The sequence below is a fragment of the Stegodyphus dumicola genome, chromosome 10, assembly GCF_044657685.1.
Source record: "Stegodyphus dumicola isolate Sdum_Otavi_A_Nest chromosome 10, ASM4465768v1".
In the NCBI taxonomy this organism is placed as follows: domain Eukaryota; kingdom Metazoa; phylum Arthropoda; class Arachnida; order Araneae; family Eresidae; genus Stegodyphus; species Stegodyphus dumicola.
In genome coordinates this window covers 63,584,098-63,609,030 of record NC_140777.1, presented here as the reverse complement: position 1 = coordinate 63,609,030, position 24,933 = coordinate 63,584,098, and the positions used below count along the sequence as shown (strand labels likewise).

Genomic DNA, 24,933 nt, shown 5'->3' with positions numbered 1-24,933 from the left:
AGAAACCAACTGAGATTGTACATGCGTCAAAATTAAGGTTCTATTATCCACCCGAGAACTTTAAATTACATCATGAATAAATCAAAATTTATAAATCAATAAACTATCCATAACCCTTGTTTTAGTTTTCATCCTGTTGTCCCCCTTAATAATTGATTTATCTCTCAGTGTCTGAAAAGTTTGTCTGCCCTTTTCTTTTACTGGGCTCCTTCAAACTTGAGTTTCAGGTTCAATGCACTTTCCGTGTGGGAAACACTCAATTGAGGCTATACTACAAGTAGAGTACTATACCCTCACATTTCCTTGAGCTCATGTTTTCCTATGTTTGTGTTATAAATTGTAGCAACAGTTGAAAAAGTTAAATTTCAGTTGTTGAAACTTCTGAATTTCATTTTATGTTTCTGCAGCATCGTGTACAAAAACTGGTATGGATGTTGGAAGTTAAATTTTGTTTTGTTATCATTAATAAGAGAAAAATAGAGTGACAAAATATGTTAAAAACCTAGAAAAATGTGTATTTTCAACAAGAGTATAAGAGTTCTAGTATCGTGACATAAAAACTCAAATGTTTTCAGTGCCAATGCTAATCCATAATTCTAGCGCTAATTAAATGATCCGGAGATCTCCAAAGACCAGTAAAAGACTGAAGATGAGCCTGAATGACAACTCTAATGATTGTACGGACTCATACACAAACTGTGAATGGCATGCCCTAAGATATAAACTTACAAATTCAGTTATATTACTATTTCCTATTGCCGCGTAGCTAACCAGCAATATGTTATTAGTGCTTTATTTGTTCTGCACTTAGTTACTATATTATAATTTCATTAATCATTTATTATATTGTATATACTGTTTTAATTATATTCAAATATTTTATGTCATAATTTATGTAAACATTTTGTGTGCCTTGAGGTAAACCCAATCAGTTTTCCTACTCACTTAATTTCCTAATAACTAAATTTTCTGCTATCACTATCTGGACTGTCTTGGGTCGACGGCCGCAACTGCAAGCCTTTTCAGATGGGGGGGGGGATAATCTGTAATGATATTTTTAAATCAATTGATTAAATTAAATTCTATTAATATTGCTTAATAATGTGTTGGCGATTCTCTACCTAAATTGCATCCCTGTTCCTAAATTTTGGCGAAATCCTTTCTTTAGTATAAAATATATTAACCTGTTGGCGCCCGCCAAATCTCCAAACTCGTAAATTTGTCATATTACATAAAGTACTTAAGAACACTCCTGATGAGAAGATAGCGTCACCTCATGATTTCAATTAATATCGTTGATTGGAGGAGCCTCGTGACGTACACATATGTATAAGTAGGGCTTCTGCTCAAGGTACGAGGAGAACGCTTGTGAGATGGATGCTAAAATAAACCTACCACTTTATATTCCAAAATTTGTCTCATTCCTGTTGCCCCGGCTGCACAAAGCAAATAATGTATGAGAAATTACATTTCATATATATATATATATATATATATATATACACACACACACACATATAATGTAGCATGAAATGCTTTAAAGAGAAGATGCTCTGCCAGGAAAATAAGAATACAGGGCCTAGTCTATTTAGCATTGAGTAAATGGCTATCTTGCTAAAGCTGGTGATGGTTTGCACGACTAATTTTTGTTGCCAAATTTGGTGAGATATCGTCAAAAGTGGCCAAATTTAGCAACATTTTGGTTTGATCCCTGTATAACTGGAATGGGTATTGTAATTGAATAACTGTAACTGTATATGGACCTCATATACCTTCCAGTAGTTTCGAAAAGTGGAAGGTGCTAGAGATTTCTCAGCAGCTAGGAAAAACTAGATAAAACATACAGAGCATCAGTTTCTCAGTAGTTATTAGTTCAGAGTTGACTATTGCAATCCGTGTGAGATTCGCTCTTTAGGTCTGCTTCGTATTGCATTGTGTTTAATGCTGTTAGTAGTTTGAAGTGTAACTGCTAATTGTACTGTGTGATACTGAGAAGAGCTGTCCGCGTATTTTTGTGAAAAGTTTTAGAACTGTGAAAAATAATACTTTGATAATTTTTTTCCAGCTATCATCACTTCTGTGTGCATTCAATGCATTAGGAACCCATACATATGCAACGATATCTTCATTTCTACTTCTCAGTAACTTGAATCCTCTTATTGCTGTCTCTGTTACTCCTTAGACCTCATATCATCCATAAATAGTTAGATAGTGTGAATATGCAGCTGACTTGTGAAATCTCAGATTCCATATCGGTTCCTGTTGGTGGCTTTGCCGTAATAGGTTGGTATAAAGTTTAACAGTTAGAAAGAAAAAGTTTGGTGTAAGCCTACCCAGATAGTTTGCAAGGGTCTGTCCTTGTTACTAAGATAAAAACAATCACTATGTGAATGTATCCATTTTAAAATTTGAGGAGTTTGTTTTCTAAAAGTATTGAAGAAAAGTGAAAAATGTACAAATATTTTTTCAATTTTCAAAATTCAGCCTTAAAAATGAAATACATAGTAGCGTGAAGGAAATGGGACTATTATACAAATATACTGTTACAAATGACTTTTTAATTTTAAGATAGTAATGTGCTGACAAAATTCCAAAGTAATTCCGTTTTGCATTCAGGTTTTATAAAAATGTGAATTTCCTGCTTGTATGAGTGATTTCTCTGAACTAGCCGATTAAAATTTCAAGAAATTTTCGCTAATTATATAAATATTGTACCTGCATAATTTTAAAATCGATAATATAACTTATTTTATATCAGAAGTTTAGCCCCAGTTCTCTTTGATACTAACATAATCTCCCAACTATGTGTATTTTCTTTATATCTGTTACTTGTAAATAACTATATATATTACAAGCAACCTTTATTAAGTATACAAAAGGTAAACAGAATTATTAAACTAGATAAATTTAATAGGAATGTAATATGGCAAGATATAATACAGTCATGTAAAGAAAAATATGTCTTGATGGCGAAACATCTCCACGGTGAAATGGCAATGACGAAAAGTCCTAGACCCTAGCGTGAAAACCTCCCAGTTTCACCTTGTTTATATAGATAGCAATGTTCTGCAGTTCCTTTTGTAATTGTTCTTATACAATATGTATGTTTTTATATTTCAGACTGCTGCACGAGATGAAATTATTGCTAGTGGAGGTAGTATTTCTCATCATCATGGAGGTAATATATGCATTTTAATCAGTTTTCAAAGCATTTAATTACTTCTTGGCAATGGCAATTTTTATTACATTATTTTAAAGTATGAGCTCTTAAATCAAAAATCTGAGGAGGAAGCTCTAAATTTTATTATCAGCATTGAGGGGTAAAAATATTAAAATGTACTCTTTTTTTTTTTTTTTTTTTTTTTCTTTTCTTCATTATCAATCTTATATTGGGAGGTAATGCAATTAAAGTTTAACATGACTATCATATAGTCATAGGTGCCATTTTCATGCTTTCATTTTAAATACTATAATGTATTTTGTAGTTTTATCAAAATAACAGATAGCTTCCTAGTAAAACATAAATTGTATTCTCAATTCATGAAGATAGATAATTTAAATAAAATTCTATCTGTTACAGCTTCACACTCCAGCTTACTATTACAGTTTGTTTCCCTACAAATTTTTCATACATCAACTACTGGTAAAACTTTCGGAATTACATTTTTTGAACATTTTCTAACGTTGCTCAGCAATAGTTACACGATACAAATATGGCATTGCCACCCCAGTGTCAAGGACAATAAATGTAATTATTTATTAAATAATAAAATATTACAACCTGTTCCCCCTCCAGATAAACTTTAATTGATATTTTTATAAATTAAAGTTTACAATTTTTTTTCTTTCAGAACAACACAATATCATATCCATAATTGAAATACAACATATAATAACATACTGTCAAAAAGAGAGGAAAGAACAAAATATTTTTTTATCTATATAGAGAAACAAATTCTTTAATCATGTTAGGGAGTACAACTTAATGCGTCTGCATTTTTATGGTTTTACCACTTCAACGAATGACTGTGTAATTGATTGTAGGGTTATATGTGTGTGTGATTATAGCAAAGCCTCAAGGGCTATTTGCGTAAGAGGACGGATACCTTCGTGGAGGACTTTCTTAGGGAAACTGGCTCGTATACACGATACACATGGGGAAAACCACGAAAACGCTCATGCAGCCAGCCCATTTGCGGGATTCGAACCTCGTACCAAACTACCAGTGTTCAGCGACTTTACCGCTTGGCCGCTGGTGGGCATGTAGGGTTGTAAGTGCCCATCTCATAAGTCTCAGATTAAGACTCACATTATTTTTTAGCTAAACTAAGGTATTATGATCAGTCATGATGAGGAATTTCGTTTGCCCATCTAAATAACATTGCAATTTCTTTACAGCGAATATTATGGTGGCACATTCCTTTTTCTGTGGTAGAGTACTTTTTCCAGTTTCTGTAAACTTCTGAGATATAATACTGGATGTTCATTGTCTTGTTCATATGAGCTAAAATAACACCCGTACCAGAGTTTAAGCATCAGTTTGCAAAATAAACTCCATATTGAAATCAGGTGCATGTAGTTTAGGCTTTTGTATCAGTTTTTCCTTTAGCTCTTCAAATACTTTTGTGCGCTCTTCTGTCTAATTTATTTTGCATTTCTTTAAGTTTCCTTTCAAAGTTTCAGTTAAAGGTGCTGATATAGATGAAAGCATGGGAATGTAATGATTATAATATCCTGCTAATCCTAAAAATGCTCTGACTTGACTTTTTGTGGATGGCACGGGAAAATCAAGAACAACTTTTAATTTGACTTCACTTGGCATTCTTATACCATGACCTACAATATGTCTTAGATAGTTTACTCTATTTTGAGTAAATTTACATTTTATAGGTTTAATGGTTAAACCAACATCCTTTATTTTTGTCAAAGTGACTTTCAGATGACTTAGATGTTCTTCCCATGTGTTTGAAAAGATTGCCACATATGGAACAGCAAAGTTTTCACAACCATAAAGGATTTTGCCCGTCATTTCCTTAAATAAAGGTGCATTTTTAAGTCCGAAAGCCATCTGTGGAGTCTAAATGTGCCAAAGCTTTTAACAAAAGTGGCTAATCTTTGGGCATTAGGTGTTAATGGTATTTGCCAGTATCTCTTTGTTAACCCTCAGCTGGAGGGGCTGGCATATGGTACAGTTTTAGAGGGGTCGTTTTTCGAGCCTCTGCTTCATGTTTGAAACTATTTAATCTTATACATGGCATTAATAAGGTGATTCGTCATAGTAAAAATGATATAAGAAAAAGAATAACAGAAAAAAGCAGTGAAGATGGAAATTACGAATTTTTAATTAATTCAAAAAATGGAATGCGCTGGAAATGTAATTTAAAGTTATATAGTATTCTGTATTATTTTCTGTATGAAAATTATAAGATCATAAATCAAATTTACAAATGATAAATATTCCGTAAAGAAAAGTTTGGTAAGTAATAAATTTTCACAAATGAAAAATTAAAAATCTTTTGCTACATTAAATCTCTTCAGTTTGTCCATGTTCACTGCAGCAGGGTTTGCAAAGTTGTACTGTCTTGCCCAGATGATTTTTGCAGGTAAACTTATAATACTCGGAACATTTTATGGTAGAGTAATTATTTATTCTACTGCACTCAGCGCAGCCTCCTTTGATCTTTTTTGCAGGTGGTTCCTCGTCCCTTTCGGCTGTCTTGTCCGCTTCTGTTGTTACCAGCCTCTTAATAATAGCTTTGGAATGCGACAGGAGAAATGGCATTTTCAGACCATTCTGAAGATGTGGTTTCATCAAAGATGTAGCTAGATTTTTCAAAAAATATCTTCTAAACTTGATGGTTGCATCAGGTTTGGCGAAGTTCAAGAGCACTTGCGAATTTATGCCCGCTACGTTTAGCAGTGCAAAAAATATTTTCATTGTCTACCTTTTTGGTTTTTCGGGTGACAGTGAAATTACTACAAAGTTGGTCTACGGTGTCAACTCTGCCTTTACATTTGTTTTAATCCCGGATTATGTGAGGTTTATTTGTTTCCTGGTCAATTTTGCCATCATCGTGTAAAGTACTGAGCAGTATTACACACTTATTTTTTTTTCGTTGCACATGAAACAATTGTCATATCCTTTGGAAAACCAAACAGCGAACTGCTGACTTCTCTTGTTTTTGATGGCTGGAATTCATTTGGAATTTCCTTTTTATTTTTTCCAGAGTACCCACAAGTGTTATTACCTTTGGTAAAAAGATATTGAGCTAGTGGGTGGTTTGTATACCAATTATTTGTTGTCAGGTTCGGTTGGAACCTTCGTATGCACCAATTAGCCTTTTGGAAAAGTCAATACTTGATTTAGAAGCCTGGTAAAGTCCCAGGGGTTGAATGCCACAATAAATTTCAAGCTTCAATGTCCAAAACGTTCGTGAGTCAACAACTGCAAAAATTTTCTGAACGTACTTTGCAGGCTTGTTGGGGATGAATTGAATAAGAGAGCATCTCCCGCGAAGAGGTTCCAACTTCTCGTCGATTGTGAGTTCATCACCTGGTGTATAAAAGTTTTGACAGTTCTGATTGAAAGATTCAAAAAATTCTCTTAGTGCAGCAAGCTTATGAGTTCACATACCTTGTGCCTTTATCGTCAAATCAAATAGCAGCACACAGGTTTCTGAATCGCTTGAGACTCATGACCCCTTGCAAAATTTCAATTCCAGTACTGTCTTTTGCCCATGCTTCCTCCAAATTGAGTTTTGACATTTTTTTGTACCCGAATAAGAATAAAATTCCTAAAAAGGCTAACATTTCTGCTCTATTAGTATCATACGGGCTTCTCTTTGAGATGTTTTGGAGATAATCTGCAATCCTGTTACATTTGAGATAAATATTTGTATATTGTACAATAGCATCAATCATATTTGTATTTATGATTTTCTTGAACGCAGAAAGCTCATCATTTATATCGTCACAATTGTTTACACTTGGGAATATTTTTTCCATCAAATTTTTTTGAGGCGTTCTGGTGAATTTGCTCTTAAGGGGAACTTTATTCCACTTATAAGTTTCCTCTTCTTCTTTCAGAAACTTTCCTCCAACTTTCTTCTTTTTGTAAATTGTTTTTACAAAAAAGTCCTCATATTTTAAATCACTCGTGTCATTTTCAACATCGCTAAAATTGCCATTTGTTGGGGAAACATCATTTGAGGAAGGAAAATGAGGATGTTTAGAAACATGTCTCTCAATTTTTGAGTCACTTTCATGATCAGAATGTTCGATGACTTCTGATTCATCTACATGTTATCCAAATTGTCGGAGTTTTCATCAACCGAGACTTTCTAAAATGCCAAATAATCTTCAAGAGGTACAATATTCATTCTGACCATACTTGGAGGAGTGGCATACTGCGTTCGCCTACATTTTTCACAATAACTGCTTTCGGAAGGAAGGCGAAAACCAGACTGACCAGAAATACCAGATACATTGCACTCATGGAATGTTTCTAGGAGGGTAGAGGAAGAGAGGAAGCTCAGGAAGACGTTGTCTAAAAATTACAGCTCGAAAGATGCTATTGGCGTACTCTGTACGCCGGCTCCTCCATTGCAGGGTTAAATCCAAAAGAGTTGTATATTTCGCTGCTGCTTCACTTTCAACTTGTTCAATATTAGTCAAGAGGAAGAATAGTGATGTTGAAGCATTTTATCAATTTCTGTTTTTAATATATCTGTTTGTCTAGGCGGAATTCTGTATAATTTACAGTGGATTGGTGTGTTTTTTGTCAGTTGACTATCGTGCGTTATTAAATGCATTTTTCCAGGCTTATTAGAGAAAATTTATGAAAATTTCAATAGCAGATCATGTAATTATTAAATTTGTTTTTCATTTAACTTATTATTCTAGGAACTGTTTTCCTTAATTTCCTCAAAATTGAACAATTTTGCTTTGGAGTCAATTGTTTGGAAATTCTCCTCCATATTATCATTTTCAGGTTGATTTTCTGTAATCATAAGGTTGGTGATCGCCTGTGATAAGGTTTTAACATGGTAGACTTGATTATGGTTTTGTTTTCCTTCGAAACTCACAACGTAATTAGTTTCGGATAATTTCTCTCAAACTTCCGTGTACCTTTCCATTCAACTGATAGTCTATTTGCTTTACTCATGGATACAACTAATACTAAATTTTCTTCAGAGAATTCCCTTTTGATAGCTTTAAGATAGTACCACACATTTCATTTCGTTTGCATTTCCAGCATTTTATCTGTAGCCAGCTCTTTGCATCTTTTTAATCAATTTATCAAGTGGAAAACATATTCAGCAACATTATTTCTTTTCATCTTCAGGATTTATTTATTGTTCATACAATAATGCTACAGGTATTCTAAGATTTTGACCATGTACTAATTCTGAAGATGTAAATCCCGTACTTCCGTGCTTTATTGTTCTTAAAGCAAAGAGAGCTGCGGGAACTTGCTTATGCCACTCAGGGGCTGCTTCAGTATATAAGACTTTTACAATGTATTTGACTGTTCGGCAAAATCGTTCAACAGGATTGCTTTGTGGATGGTGTATTGAACTTCTAGTTACTTTTATTCCAAATTTTATGAAAATTCAGCAGCTAGATTGCCATACCTCGATCAGTTTGTATTTCTTTTGGAAACCCATTCTACTAAATATTTGGCTTCATAAATATTTGGCTATTCTACTAAATATTTGGCTTTTGGTAACATGGCTTCAAATACTGAGATTGTGCCTATATTAGGGATAGGTACAGCATCCGGATATTTTGAAGCTAAACAAATAGCTGTGATTAAATATAAATTACAATTTGGTGTTATCGGTAAAGGACCACATGCGTCAAAGTTAATTTTTGAAAATACTTCTGCAATAATTAGTACTAAAGTCAAAGGAGTTTTTGCTCTATCATTAGGTTTTCCCACTCTTTGACATGAATCGTAAGTTTTAACATACTCTTCTATTTTTTTATGGCAATCAGGCCAGTAAAAGTATCTTGTTAGTCTATCTTTAGTTTTGATGCCGCCAAAATGTCCTAAATTGCTATCATGACATAACTTTATTTGATCTCTATATGTTTCAAGAGTAACAATTAATTCCCTTTCATTTCCATTTTTATCTATTTTTATTTTCACCAACAGCCTGTTTTCTTTTACTTTGAAATTTGTCATGCTGGAATTTTTATTTTTAGCATTGCTAAGCAATGAGGCTAGATCTCTGCTTTGGTGGTGAGATTCAATTAATTCCTCAGAATTAACATTAATTACTTTCATAATTTCCTTATCTTCCTCATCAGCTTGTGGTAAAATATCCCTGTCAGTCTCAATAAATGACAGTTCTTCTAGTTTCTCCATTTCGGTGTCTCTACTTTGATCTTGTTCACGAGATCTTTTTACTTGAGATCATGTCAAAACCGCATTTACCTTTCCTAAATTAAAGAATGGTTTATCTTTTAAGAATTGAGCAATTTTGTTCCCCAATACATATCTGCCGGGATTATTTGTAACAACAGCTGCCTTTGTCTTTATATGAACAAGTTCACAATTAATTTCAACTTCAGCTAACGGTAGGCACACTAAATGGTCATTTGAAAGATATTATACTCAAACATGTTCTCTAGTTGTTTTTGCATTATGTATGTATTTTCAAGAAATAACGTCTACTATGGCTTCAGTATCTTGAATAGGCATTTCGTACCCATTAACTAAATCATTAATTGTATATGTCTCTAACAAATCATCATTCAAAGATATGCAATTTACTTTTTCATTTGGTTTTAAGCAAGGGTATTAAGGATTAAAATGTTCATATGACCCGCACTCAAAACAATGTGGTCGATATAAACTTTCTTTCTTGGTTCTTATTTTGAAACTGATTTCTTTGTCGGTGATCTTTCTGGTATTTTGAATCATCCCATTTATCAGAATGCTTAAAATAAGGTGGATGCTCTGTCCCCCCCCCACACACACACATACTCACACACAAAATTTTTGTAACGAGATTTAAATTATCCTTTGTTAGTTCTCTCAGTTTGATTGGCAGAAAATTTCAGTTTTATTCTTTTTCTCACATTTTCAAAATCAGTTTTTTTAACCATTTCTGTAGGTGAAATGATGGTAGTCCATTTAGCCAAAAAATGCTCTTTGAAATCAGGAGAAGTATGCTTTTTAATTTAATCAAACCAGCATGAAATATTTTAGCTGTTCGAAAGTTTTAGTGTTTAATCAATTCATACAAACCATCCGTTAACCATCCTTCTAAATACCGTATTTTCCAAAAATAAAATGCACCCTCTTTTTTGCACACATTTTTGAAGGATAAAACTTTATTACTTATCATTATAATGAATTTACAGTATTTTAAGTATAAAATAATACAAAGTAATACTTTCTGAAAATACCCAGTCTATCTGGAAAAGAACACCTTTTAAGCTCCTTCATCAAAATCCAGACGCTCATCTCTGGAGCTAAATGAAGAGTCATTTGAAACCTCTTCTAAATCAGCATCTGAATCTCATTCAACAAACTGTCCTCTATACCATCCAGTGCATTACTAATGCCACACTTCTTAAATGATTTAACCACTGTCTCTGTTTTTACAGCATCCCATGAAGCTTTGACCCATTCACAAACGATGTATCGATGCAGTAGGGTATTGACGTATAAGACGCATCCCATTTTTCAGATCTATTTTCAAAGAAAAATGTGCATCTTATACACCAGCAAATATGGTAGTTCTTTAATTCATAGTAAAAGTCACACCAAGTACTTTCAGAACATTTTTGGTGTTTATTAAATAGTTGTCAAAATTTTTCTGCACTCAATTTAAATCGTTATAATAGCAAAGTTTCATACTTTTTCATGTCCTTTTCTGGTTCTCTAGCAATAAGCTGAATAATATCAGGAGGTAGCAATGAAATAAGTTGAGTCACTTGGTTTTCAGCAGGTATATTCAGAACTTTAGCTTGATGCTCAAATAACACCAGAAATAAACTTAGTTCATCTTCTTTAGGGTTAAAATGTGGCATGACATCAGGAATTCTGATTTTCAAAGGCTGCACAGGTAACTGCGTAGTTTCTGTACTCTTGCAGTCATTGCTTCCAATTCAAGTTTCTGTCTTTCTTCTCGCTCTAATTCGCTCTCTTTCTTCTCGCTCTTCTCTTTCACATTCTCTTTTTTTTCTCGCTCTTCTCTTTCACATTCTCTTTCTTTTCTCGCTCTTCTCTTTCATGTTGTTCTCTCTTTTCTCAATCGTCTGTTTCATCTACTTCAAATCATCAAAAAGAAGAGAAAAGAAAACCTTCATCTACATCAAAAAGAATCATAAAAAATCATCAAAAAGAAGAGAAAAGAAAATCTTCATCTACATCTAAATCTTCTTTTTTTTTTTTTTTTCCTCTCTCTTCTCTAATTGCAGCCAGTAATTTTCGAGTAAATTCCTCATCACCAGAACTTTCACCAATCAGTTTATGCAACTGAGCAATCATAAATTCAGGTCTTACAGTTAAAAACTCTTCTGCCAGTACTCTTAAATCCTGTTTTCTACACTGAGCTAAGAATGACATGTTGAACAAATTATCTTTAATAGACTTTCTTTTAAAACTGAATCTTATAAATCGTATGTATATTTAAAAAATATATAAATTTTAGTGAGACTTGTCAAATACGAAATTAACTCTAAAAAATTGGAGGGAATTATTTAATTAGCTTTGCCATTTTAGCACAAAATAAAATAATACTACGCTGGGTTGACGTTTTAACTTGCTATTTACAAGCCTCATTGGCAATAAGTATATAAACACATTTGCCAGTTTTTCAATACAACGGAATTATATCCACATCAGTTTGACGGTTTTATTATCTAGCTCCACACCTGGTTGGTGATTGCAAAGTCAATTTTTGCCAATTTGGCAATACAGTTTAGCTGCAATACATTGGGATGATGTTATTATCTACCACACGCCTGGATGGTGAGAACTAAGGAAAGACTTTTGCCACTTTCGCAGTACAATAAAATCACACTATCAGTCTGATGTTACTACTTTTTTCCCACTCGCTGGCTTGGCAACAATTTGCAGTTCTCTCTTTTTTTTAATAAATGCTGGAATGTCTTTCACATATCAGTTATTAACATAAAAAAATTAAACTATTCCTATAAACAGAAACATTTATGCAAATAACAGTAAAGCTTAAATAATAATTTTTTAAATACTTCTGCAATATATCAATTATAATTTTAGGCAGAATATTTTTAGTGTCAGTAATTTAAACAAAAACTTACATGATTTAACTAAAACTCTGAAACAAAGTATTGAAATTCAGTAAACACTTTTTAAGGAAACCAAAAGTTAACCGTATTTTTGGAGATCAGAAATATCCTGTTCTGACAATTCTTTCTGGATGCAATTCTGAGATGCAAGTTATACAAACACAGAAGGTGACATTTGAATGATCCACTTCAATAACTGGCATTAAAACGGCAGTCTTCTGACATCTGTTCCTTCTTGAAATAAACAAACTTGGCAATTGGTACTCCATTTCAGTAGGAGTCAAGTGAGGATTTAATTCATTAACAAAAACAAACTTGTTCTCAAAATTTTCAGCATTCTGGGATTAGGAAACCAACACCATCGAAATTGATAATTACACTTCTAATTTCCAGTATCTGAGTGGAAGCTCCAATTTAATAAGACACTGTAACATATTTTGAAGTTTTTATCAAGATAACAGATGAGCTTCTTAGTAAAATATAAATTTTATTCTCAATTCATGTAGGTAGATAATTTAAATACAATTCTATCCGTTACAGCTTCATACTGCAGCTTACTATTACAGTTTCTTTCTCTACGAATTCTTCTACTACTGGTAAAACTTCCAAAATTACATTTTTTAAACATTTTCTGATGTTGCTCAGCAACGGTTACACGATACAAATAAGGCGTTGGCACTCCAGTGTCAAGGACAATAAATATAATTATTTGTTAAATAATAAAATATTACAATACTGTTTCAATGATTTGTTTATTTCTATTTTCTGTATACACCAAACATATGCAAACATACTCTGGTCAGTATGTATATATATATATATATATATATATATATGGTAAATTTCATGGAGAGATATGAATTCAATTATATTGCTGCACCTCCAGGAAAAACTGATAAGTGGTGTTAGATGGTAAACGATTGTAAACATTTTTCCCCCTAATAATTTAAAGAACTAAGATTATAAACATTTTTAATTCAAGCAGTTGTAAAATTATAAGTTTCAAAGGTGATCGTGAAGAATATACTAAAGATACCAAAAGTATTATAATTTACTAGCAATTATGCATCACTAACAAGGAAGGTTTTCCAACCTTGAAAATTTCGGGCCCACAAGCTGCCAAGTGGTAAAGTTGCTGAACACTGGTAGTTTGGTCTGAGGTTCGAACGGGCTGCCTGCTTGGGCATTTTCGTGGTTTTCCCTCATGTGTAACGTGTATATGAGCCAGTTTCCCTTAGAAAGTCCTCCACGAAGGCATCCCTTCTCTTAGGCAGATAGCCCTTGAAGCTTTGCCATAATTACACAAACCAAACCAAACCAACCTTGAATTCTCAGTTTTTCTCAAAGCAATATATCTTTGCGAAAAATGCGTGAAAGAACTAGTTGCTAATATTCTATAAAATATCCAAAATAAGTTGCTCAGTATAAGAATTTTGATTGTCAGGTGACAACCTTTCTGACGAATGTAAACTGGAACGGTAGTAAAACGTATTGAGGGAATTTTAAAATTTCATGAAATCTCCAAAATAGTGCTGCATATTAGATTTTTATATGCTCAATCTCCTTTTCACATTCATTTATCAATATTTTTTTTTTAAATTTATTTACTTTAAATGAAGAAAAGCATTTGCAGCTAATTTGTATGTTGCCTTATTTCGAACAATTTCAATATTCCATTGAAAATATTTCCTCAGTTCTTCAGTAAAATTACAGTTTGCACTTATGTGAACTATATAACGATTTAGGAAAAAGAATACATTGAATACTACACCTTTAGAAAGGGAGCTATTAACAGCTAAATTCCTATAAATGAAATACCAAAGGCAGACCTTCAGTCCAGATTTGCTCGGCTTAATCCCCCCCCCCTCCCAGTAGCCTTGAATGAAGGAAACACTTGCACCCAATTTCGCCTTGTTTTAAACATTCAATTTTCCCTCTGAATCAAAATCTGTATATTCCAATTATAATCTTAAACATATTTAAATCTTTTGTAATGAAATTCTTTACACTTTAGTTATATTGTTTATGTTATAAATTTACTTTATATTAAATGCAAACTCTTGTCACTATTTTGTAAATATTTCTTTCTTTGGGAGCTGCAAGTAACTTATTTTAACTTGTATTCAAAATGTTTAGCACTATTTAAATATTAAGAAGGCATTGAATCAGAATTTGAATTCTAAGCTATGTCTTTACTTGGAGATATAAATACATAGATCTGGATATTGATTCAAATTATACAGCCAGGCATCTAAAATTAACAGACTCAGGGACCTAACTAGAAGGGGTAATGGGGTACATCTGTCCCTGGGTGCAGCATCCAGGGGGAGTCAAACTGATGTTACAAAATTTTAGAATTAAATATTTTCCATTCTTAGCAAACAAGAGGCGGCATGAAATCTTCAGCTGTCCGCAGGTGCTGAAAACCCTTGCTACTACAATGAATAGACTTTAAATAAGAAGATATTTAACTGAAAAATCCTATTTATGAGTTTTAAAGGAATACAGAAAGTCAAAAATAAATAAATAACAGTTGACTTTAAAAAAAAAAAAAAAAAATCACCTCATGAATTCTAAAAATGAATGCTTTAGTTTGGGTTTATCTTAGGCCACCTAATTATAATTAATGAGTAAAGTACATTTGAAGAAACTTCTTAACTAAATGCATTATTTTAATGTATTTTACTTTTGGGTATGGTTTATTTTGGACCATCTGATATAATTAATAAGTAGTTTTGAAGTATATTCTCAACTAAAATGCATTACTTTAATATATTTTGCCTCTTGTACCTATGTAATAGCACAGTTAAATCAAAGAGACTCATGGTTCTGTGAATTTTTATGATAAACAAAATATTATAATTTTATGTGCAGTACAATACATGTGTAATTAGCATAATTCAGAGATTTTTTTCATAATACAGTTCTTTCCATTAAATGCAAATATTAATTAGGCAAGATATCATATAAAACTCTAGAATGAAAGCAATAACATCTTTGAGGAGATTAATACATTTTACAAAGGGCATTTGGAGAAGATAATATTGCTCCTTTAAATCTGGAATATTTGAACTACTGAAATTAAAAAAAAAATATATGTATATATATATATATATTGTTTAAGGGAGAGAATTAAATGCTATATGTCACTGTACTTGAAATTTACAAAATTTTGATTTGTGAGTTTACTACATCAGTTAATTTTTTAATAAATGATTCAGTTTCATATTTCAAATTTAATTATTTTATTCAAAAGATGAAAGTTTTTCTTTCTTTAATAGTAGTAGGTATTGGTTTTGTAAAAAAAAAATGAGAATCTGTATGCAAGATGAAAGCAATTAGGAAATTTTCGTGCATATAATGCTTGCAGCTTTTAGTTTCTAGTATCAAACTGAAAAACAAGATAAGTCTCTACATCTGTAGAGCTACCCTAATTTCTCCATTGTTAAAGGTAGAGGCTCCCATTCCTTTCCTCATTTTCTTATTTGTTACATATCGAGACCCATCGAAGAAACTCAGCCATACTTTGCTACATGAAAAGTTTAAAATATCTTCTTCAAGCAGAATATCCTCTAGTATGTGGAATCGTAAAAAAAAATTGCTTAGTTCAGATGTTTACAAAGGGATCTTTTTACATCTCATGTAGGTTGTACCCAGCAGCTGAACTAACCATATGCAACTCACATGACAGGAAATAATTTACAGCTAATTATACTTTTAACAGTTTTTGCTGTAGTATTGCTTTAGTAGGGGAAAGTCAGCAACCACGAGAATCGGTGAGTCATCAAGAGATCAAGCATAAGTCTTGGAGTTCTGTCCACCTCTGCACTGAAGGCTGTTTGGTTAATAAAAGACAGCTGGACATTCCGATCACTGCAGAAGATGTGGCATGTACTTAGCCTTCAAACAAACAGAAATTATATTTCATCTCTTAAATGAATAGTATTTGTATGTTCTGCAGCTGACATGCAGTGTAAAACGAGAACCCAGAAAAGTTTCTACTAGAGTTTATCAAACATATTTGGTTCACCATTTCTCATTTCTATCTTGATAAATTCCCTGTGCCTCTTTTGCATATATACATTCATACAAACAGATTTATTAAAATAATACATATTGCATCTGTAAAGTCATGGTGCACTTTTGTTCGGTCACGGGAAAGCAAGAAAACAAGATAGGAATGTGAAATCTTCACCAAACAAAAGGAAAACTCTCCAAGTTTCTGTAGTATTATGTGCAAGCATGTCCGCATATAGGTGATGAGGCAGCACCGTAAAATGCGAAGAAGCGTATCAACCCATCCACGCACATGCCAGTCGAGATGTGAATCGTACAGAGGAAAGTTCAGTGGCTTGCCAAATTTGAATCTGTGACCAAAGTGCAATGTGAATATTGTCGCATGTACAATGAACTTCTACCACATTAAAATAACATTAATCGGTGGCATAAGAAGTTGAAGGATACCAGCAGTTTGTTGGATAAACCCCATTTTGGCAGGCCATTGGTCAGTGACGAGTCTGTAGAGACTATATGGAAGAGTTACCTAAGAAGCTCTTTCAAATTGCAGCTGTCGCACGTTATCAAACCGAAAGATAAACCCAAACAATTTGCGTTTGCTACAGATATGCTTCATGAGGTCGACAATGATAACCGATTTCTGCAGAAGATTGTGTTTAGTGATGAGGCGACATTACCTGTTAGTGGACATGTTCATCGCCATAACATCCAAATATGGGCTGCTGAAAATCCTCATGCCCACATAAAATACGAACGTAAGAGTCCTAAAGTGAACGTATGGTGTGGCCTGATGCATGATAAAGTGATAGGACCATTTTTCTTTGTGGAGTAGACTGTGATGGCATGTAGAGACTGTGACGGAATAGACATGTAGACGGAACCCACATCAAACTGCACTGAATAGGTATGAAACTTTAAGAGGTTTTCTTATGTTTGGTGAAGATTTCACATGTCTATCTTGTTTTGTTACTTTGACCGATCAAAAGTGCATCATGACTTTACGGATGCACTATATAATTTCATCAATTAATTGTATTAAAAAGGTCAATTTAATTCACATATCTTTTTTTTTTTTTTAAGTGTGGGGAGGTAAACCCTAGCAATAGGATTAATAAGTAACATTTTATTCTCTTTCCACAAAATCACATATTTATGAAGTTATACAATTGTTATCAAACATTTTATACTGAATCCAGGCATCTTAATCATCAAGCCTTGAACATTCAAAATATGTTTGCTGATTAATGCATATAATGCATGGATTAGAAAATTATTTAATGAAGTTGTGATTGACACACGAGTACCACGTAAAGAAGTTTTTACAAAGCATATCATGTTCTTTTCACAATTTGTGTGTGTGTGAAATGTTCTATCGCATTTTTTCTGTACTTTTCTGGACACTTGTTGATTTTTATGCTGTATGGGAGAAACTGAACAAACACTACTTATGAGCCCACTAAATTTGAATCCAATTTAATCACCTGTACAGCTTAACAATGCTGTACAAGAAAATTTTAATGACACTTTAAGAACAAACTGAAACAAAATAAGGTATTTTCATTAAAAGAATATCAGATGAACAAACACAAAAGAAAATAATCTGATAATTAATTAAACAATTTTTCTAGAGGTAACCTCATACAGTTATTTATTTTCCTTTTTCTAAACTTTTTTTAGACTGTATTTTTCATGAAAAATTATCAGTAAAACTTTATAAAAAAAAGATTAATTTATTAATGACCCTTATTAGTTACCGTAATTTTCGGAAGAAAGGCCGCCTCAGCGTAAACGCCGCACTCGAGAAAAATGGCAGGAAAAAAACTAAAATTACACAGAAATGCCGCAATAGATTAAATTGCGCGGGACATCGTCGTGGGCCGTATAGATGCAAAATCTCAACCTATGTCCTGATATATGACATATCAGTTAAGAAAAATGCATGAAATGAAACCACAACTCAAAAATAAATTAAAGGTAAGAAATGTTGAAAATATATTTACGTTCACGAATATACTTATATTTACCCACTAAAGAAGTCCATATTTGTAATACTCGGACTATATTATAAGAAGTGTTGCAACAACGAAATATTAAATTTGGATGACAAAAGGAAGTTTTCAATTTTACTTATAAAAGGAATTACAGCAAACTATACATCATATGAAGCCATTAAAATCTGATTCTTCACTTTCTGAATTAAAAAGATTTAGTAAATCCTGATCTAAGCCCAAGTCTTCCAGATCGTCACATTCATCCTCTTGGTTTACAGTCTCTTTATCTAAAGATATAATTTCAGCTTCTTTGAATCCTGCTATTATTGATGATGTTTTTACTGATTTCTACGCACTTCCTACCCACTTTGCAACTTCTTCATAAGATGCTCTACGCATTTTAACGCTTTTGGTATACGTATGCAATCCTTCACTCATCCAACACTCCCACCGCTTTCGGACTTCACCTTTGAAGGATTCATTACCTGACAAATCTAATGGTTGCAAGATTTTTGTCAAACCACCAGGAATTATTGCTACGGTCGTAGACAATTTTTGACATCTGGTTTTCACTCATTCAAGTAAATGAGCACTCATGGAATCCATTATCAATAACCCTTTTGGTTGGAAAAAAGATCTCTTACGACACTGCCAAACTTTCTGTAGCCACTCATGCATGATTGTTTCGCACATCCATCCGTTTTTGTTTGCACAAATAATTACGTCATTAGGAAAATCTTCCTTCGGAATAGTTTTCCGTTTAAAAATGATCATCGGCTTTAGCTTGTCACCGTTTGTGGCACAAGCTAACACATATGTAAATGACGTTCTTTTATGCCCCATCGTAAGCACAGATACAGTTTTTGCACCAGCTTCATCAACAGTCTTATTTGCAGGAGAGTCAAAAGTTAACGGCGTTTCATTCATATTTATTATCTGTTACTGAAGAAGTTTCCTTTTGTTAATAATATCTGTCACATAATTTAGAAAAGATGCCTTTTTATCCTGCCAGTCCATTGGTAATTGTTGCCCGACTGTTGTTCTAGTACGCGCAGAATTATTTTTTCTTTTCATAAATCTGCTACACCAGCAAGGCCCTCCTTTGAAATCATTTATGTTCAGTTGCTTTGCTATAAATTTTGCTTGTAAGCGAATTTTTACAGTCAAAATTCCCATTCCTTTTCTTCGTTGCTCCTTTATCCAGTTTGCAAGGTCGTCCTCTAGATTCGGCCACCTTACAGTACCACTTCTTTTGGCTCGTTTCTGTAGTGGCATATTTTTAAGTTTTTCTTTTTGAGTTCTCCAACATCAAATACATCTCTCGTCCACTTCAAACTCTCGAGCTGCTCCTCTATTTCCAATTTGTTCAGCACGTGAAATTACATTAAGCTTAAAACCAGCAGTATAGCTTCTGTGCCGTTTAGGTGCCATTTTCAAAAATTTTCCGCTCCGTTCTAACTAATAACTATCCAACAAGTACTTGTACAAACTGATAGGATCTGTATCTGGTAGAATCCCAAGAAAAATAATTCATGCTGAAGGGGAAATACGTCAGAGTTCGTTATTGCGAAGCAGGTGGAGTTTTGTCCGCCTTTGAAAAAAATTGCAAAAAAGGCAGGGGTGGGGAGAGGTTGTGTCCTGAAAGATTCATCGAATGGCAGAGGAGAGAGACTATTCAAAATGCTGATTTGAAAGGGGGAAGAATGTTATTGTTCTGAGATCCCGTTTAGGGTGAATAAGGCATGTTGATCCGTTCAAGGGAAAGAATGTAAACAAAATAACTTTCGCAAAAAGCATCTGAGTGGTCTATGTACAATGACAAAGTTATTCAAACTATGTACAATGACAAAGTTGTTCAAACTATGCACAATGACCATCAAAAGAAATGTTTTATTTTTAGTGCACCTAAACACCACATGGGTAGAAACGCCACACCCGTTGAAAATTTAAGTTTTAAACACGTAAACGCCACGGCGTTTCTTTCGGAAATTACGTTAACTATGTATGTTTAAAATTCTATTAAATTGCATTAATTTTCTACTCATTTTCAGTTTTTAAATGCTTAGGTCTTTCACCTTATTTTTTCAGCTGAATCTTATTATTATTAGTTAATACAAAATTAAGAAATAATAAAAGTAAAAATATTCCTCTTTCCTTCTTGCTCTCATAAACTAATATGGGAATATGCATTTATTACTTTTAAAATTTGAAAAACGTATGTTTGTGAGTTATCTTCATGCAATGATTTATACGTGCTTTATTTTTTTACCATATTTTCAACAATGATGCTTTTTTTAAACTGCAAAATTTTTTAACCACATTATTTTTTAGCACAATATTTTGTGCCATGATGTTTTTGCCTTGTGTTGTTTTCTCCACATTGTTTTTTTGCTGTGACCCTCAAAATCATTAAAACCTTAATAACAAAACTTCAAATTCTTGCCATAATAGTTAATGTCATAATAATGCTAATTAGCCTATTAATTGTAATTAACCTACAATGATAATTAACCAGTTAAACTGTAGAGACATTAGGATTTTTTGGAAAAGATGAAGAGATAAAAAATTAGAAATGCCTTCGCCGGGAATCAAACCACAGACATCTGGAATACCGGCTCAGCGGGCAGAACCACTACACCACAAAGGCACGTTAGGAAGGTGGGAGAAATACCGTATATATTTCCTCTTTTAAAGGGCATCTGGGGTTTTTAGGGGATCCAATTGCCAAATCCTGGATGCTGAGAGTCATCATCCACAACCCATTTAGTTCGGGCACCACTGTAGAGACATTAGGTTAATTGGAAAACCCAGAGAGATGAAAAAATAAGCAACACGTTTCATAAGGAATCGAACCACGGACCTCTGGAATACCGGCCCAGTGTGCAAAACCATTACACCATGAAGGCATGCTAGGAAGGTGGGAGAAATACGTTATAAAACTACTATGCTGGAATCTACAGTGCTAATTAACCAATTAAATGCATTCGCAGGCTGTGCGAAATTGCTTCAGGGGATGCCAATTTGAGAATGCTGCTGTATGTGATTTAAATACCTAAATATTGCCTATTTGTGGATCTTCTTGTAAAAGCTAATTTGGAGTTTTTCTGTTTATAAATATTTACTTATTTCTATTACAGTTGGGAAATTAAGAAAACGGTGGCTTCCACAGACAATATCCAATACCGGTGTCCAAATGCTGAAGGCCGTTAAAGATAGTGTTGACCCTCTTAATATTTTTGCTAATGGCAATTTGTTTGTTACTGATTGATTTTATTTTAAGATTAATATAATACTGAACAAAGATTATGAAGCATTATTGCTCAATTTCGTTTTTCTTTTCATTTTTAAATTTTATATCAGAACATTGTTTTTAAATATCATGTTTTATACTTGACAAAACTAACATTTCAAGAAGGATGTGATATGTATGATGTGGTAAGACTGCATTCCTTATAATAATAATGTATGAACTTTTATTGTATTTGAAGAGCCTTATGTAGCACCAAGATGTTTAAATGTCAGTATGCAACTTTTTATAGTACCTTTGATTGCTTGTTAATGGACAATAAATAGTATAACATAGTTAATGTATAAGAAAAAGTACCAAGAGGAATATAATAAATGCATCTCAAAAATATGTACATTATATTTAAGTAAAGTGATAATTTCAGAACAGCATCTAAAAAAATTATTTTAATTTCCTGACAGTTTGGACAATTTATAGGTATTGATTTTTCTGAAGTTTGTTTAATTATATGTATTAAATCTGTAAAGTTTTATCTGTAGAAGAAATGGCAAAAATTATGCAATAACCATTCCCAAATGAAGTGTAGGATATTTTCTGTGGAAAGGACTTTATAACTGGTGATGGATATGGTGCTTTCTTGGTAGTATCTGAAACTTGTGCATTGCAAATCAGGCAATTTGCCAACATTTAAAATTTGTACTTTGCAGGTCAGGCAATTAAGTTTGCCAGTTTGGGCAATTAAGTGCAAAGGCCACTTTATTAAAGGAGTACCTTGGCTATATTTAATATTGAACCTTTATTTATTTTACTTTATGGTTGTCTTTCACTTCCAGAATTTGGAAGCTCTGATTTCATTTATTTACTCTAAATTAAAAATACTGAATGGAGGGTTTTTAATATCCTTCTTCTGGCTGCAGGTTCTTAAAATTTTAATGTAGTTATCATTTATCATGTCATTATCTCTTCATTTGCATTAAATCATTAACTCACAATATAAAGAAAAATACTGCTTAATGTATATGTATTCAATTTGTAGATGCTTAATGTTTAACAAGTACTTCTTCATTTTAACACTGCCTTGTATATTAGTGCCAAGACTTCTCATTTGCACTGTATAAATATTTTGAGAAATTAATTAAAAGCAGAAATGTTATATTAGTTTATGTAAAAGTAAACTAATACCAAAAATCAATATGAGAGGATAAATGAAAACCTACTGTAATAAGAAGAAAGAGCAGAATTTAGCATTTCCCTTTGTACTAATCAGTTTGAAATATTCAAAATAGCATTTATAAATATGATATATACTAGTTATACTGTTACCTTAAAATTTTTTCCTTGTTAAACATTATGTGCAATGGTTATTTCAATAATTTTAAATCTCTGTATTCTGTATAACTATGTTAAAAAAGATATTGCTTGATTTAGTCATACTTATGTTGAAAAGTACCAGATTTCCTCATATATTCTTCTCCTAGCTGCTTTAGCTTCTGAAATTTTAAGAATATTTGCATCATTTTCCTCTTCCTCTGTTCCACATAGTTTTTCCTCCTGAGGATTAATTTTTTGTTAAATTGTATTCCCTTGATTTTTTAAGTGTATTCAATTTGTATTTACATTTTTGTTTTAACATTTCATCCACTTTATTTTCTCATGTTTTTTGAAATGCACTTTGTGCAGATGCTTCATTAATCTACACATCCGTGGCAAGTGTTCTCAGATATAAAATACTTTCGAGACATGATTTCATTTTAATTTTGTTATTTATGTTTCAGTTTTTATGTGAATTTAGACATGAAAAATAACTCCTGCCATTTTTATGCCTTTCTAGACCTGTCCAAATAAGAATAGTTTTTTGTTTTTACAGTATTTTGCCAAAATACTTTCTTCATTCTGTAAGAAATATTTTATAATTGCTTAAAGACTTTCAAGAAGCATTCTTTCTAAGTAGAGGGGGTAATTTTATATAATTAATATAAGTAACATAATTCTATTCTATATTTGCTTTTTGTATTTTCTTGAAATAAAAGCTAGAAATATTTTCATGTTATAAGTAACTAACTATGTTTTTAAAGAATTGAATTTGTTCCGTACTGATTAATTTTCTCTTCAGTATTTCCTGAAGAGTAATTTCAGTACCAAAAGATGATATCTTTATCAATAAACCTCTTAAGTAAATGAAATAAAACAATTTTGACAACTCTGATCATTCTAAAATTTTGTTTCACTCAAAGCAGAAGGTATTAAAAAGGATCCTTTCTGATATCTTAAGCAAAAAATAACATTTGGAATGCAATAACATTTTGTTTGTGTTGTAAGTGTACTTTGATAGCAGAGCTTATTAAGATATTATTTCAAAAATTGAAGAAATTAACTATTAAAATAAATTCTAATAAGCATTTGAGGTTAAAATAACATGCTGAATAACGATTATTGGAGAAGTTATGCAAGGAGAATCAACATAAGTAACGTTTGTAAATCGAGAATCAACGTTTGTAAATTTTGCGGGACTAGTTTCTATGGTTCTGTATTTATGTATCTGTTTTGTATGTATGTATATTATGTATGCACATTCTTGTTGTTTAACTTCTTCAATAATAAGCATTTGAGGGCAATAAATTTGGTAGCAATTTTTTTTTAATTGCTCTTTTAATACTCATGAGTAATTGTCACTTGAATATGTAATAATAGTAATTTAAAAGTTTTGAAAAATATTTAGAAAATGTTTTTCATAATGGGTTATTTATTTTTGTAATATTATTTTAAAAAGATATTTATTCAGAATATAACTGTTGTATTTATTTTATTTTATAACATGTGCAGTTTATAACATGTTTTGATTTTCTTCGTACCATGTCTATTGTATAAAAGTAGTTTTTAACCTTTTTTTGCCCCATGCACTTCTTTCACCATTTCCATATTTGAATAAATTTAGATTATTTTGTCATGTGTTTTATAAATTAAACAAGAAAAGTACAGAAAATATTGATAAATACCAAAACTTGTGTAAAAGTAGCTTTTTAAATTCATAAACTGTAACCAAATCTTTAACAGGTAAATAAAAGGCTGACTGCAGTCTTCCTAGTCAGGAATTCCCGGTGTAAGACATTGCTTCAATAACTTGCTAAATAAATTTTTCATATATAGAATTTTTGTTTCTGTAATCACTTTTAATATTTCAAATAGGTTTGCAAACTTAAGAATATTATTTTAGTAATCAGTTTAAGGTTAATAGTAATAGCAAAGATTGTTTGCAAAATCAAATGATATATATGTGCTTAATTTAAAAATAACTTATAACATAAAATCAGAATGAAAGTAATCTTTCAAGTAACGAGTTCTTTTGCCATGGAATAAATAGAATTTAACAACGAAAATATATGCATATAAGCA

The 24,933-nt window shown here is 32.2% G+C and overlaps 1 protein-coding gene across 2 annotated transcripts in view; it reads left to right on the top strand.

Moving 5' to 3' along the window:
• LOC118189051 (alkyldihydroxyacetonephosphate synthase, peroxisomal-like) overlaps nucleotides 1-24,689 on the top strand; it is a 170,199-nt gene extending 145,510 nt beyond the window's left edge. Inside the window, exons 19-20 of one of the 2 annotated variants that reach the window (XR_015043415.1) lie at nucleotides 3,121-3,178; nucleotides 21,431-21,510. Coding sequence is in view for 1 of the 2 variants with exons in the window: in XM_035359586.2 (XP_035215477.2) it covers nucleotides 3,121-3,178; nucleotides 21,431-21,561 (189 nt within the window). In the remaining variant the exon portion in view is untranslated. Of the gene's footprint in view, nucleotides 1-3,120; nucleotides 3,179-21,430 lie in introns of both variants that reach the window. The other variant, XM_035359586.2, reaches the window with a different exon arrangement.
• Nucleotides 24,690-24,933: the final 244 nt, after the last annotated feature.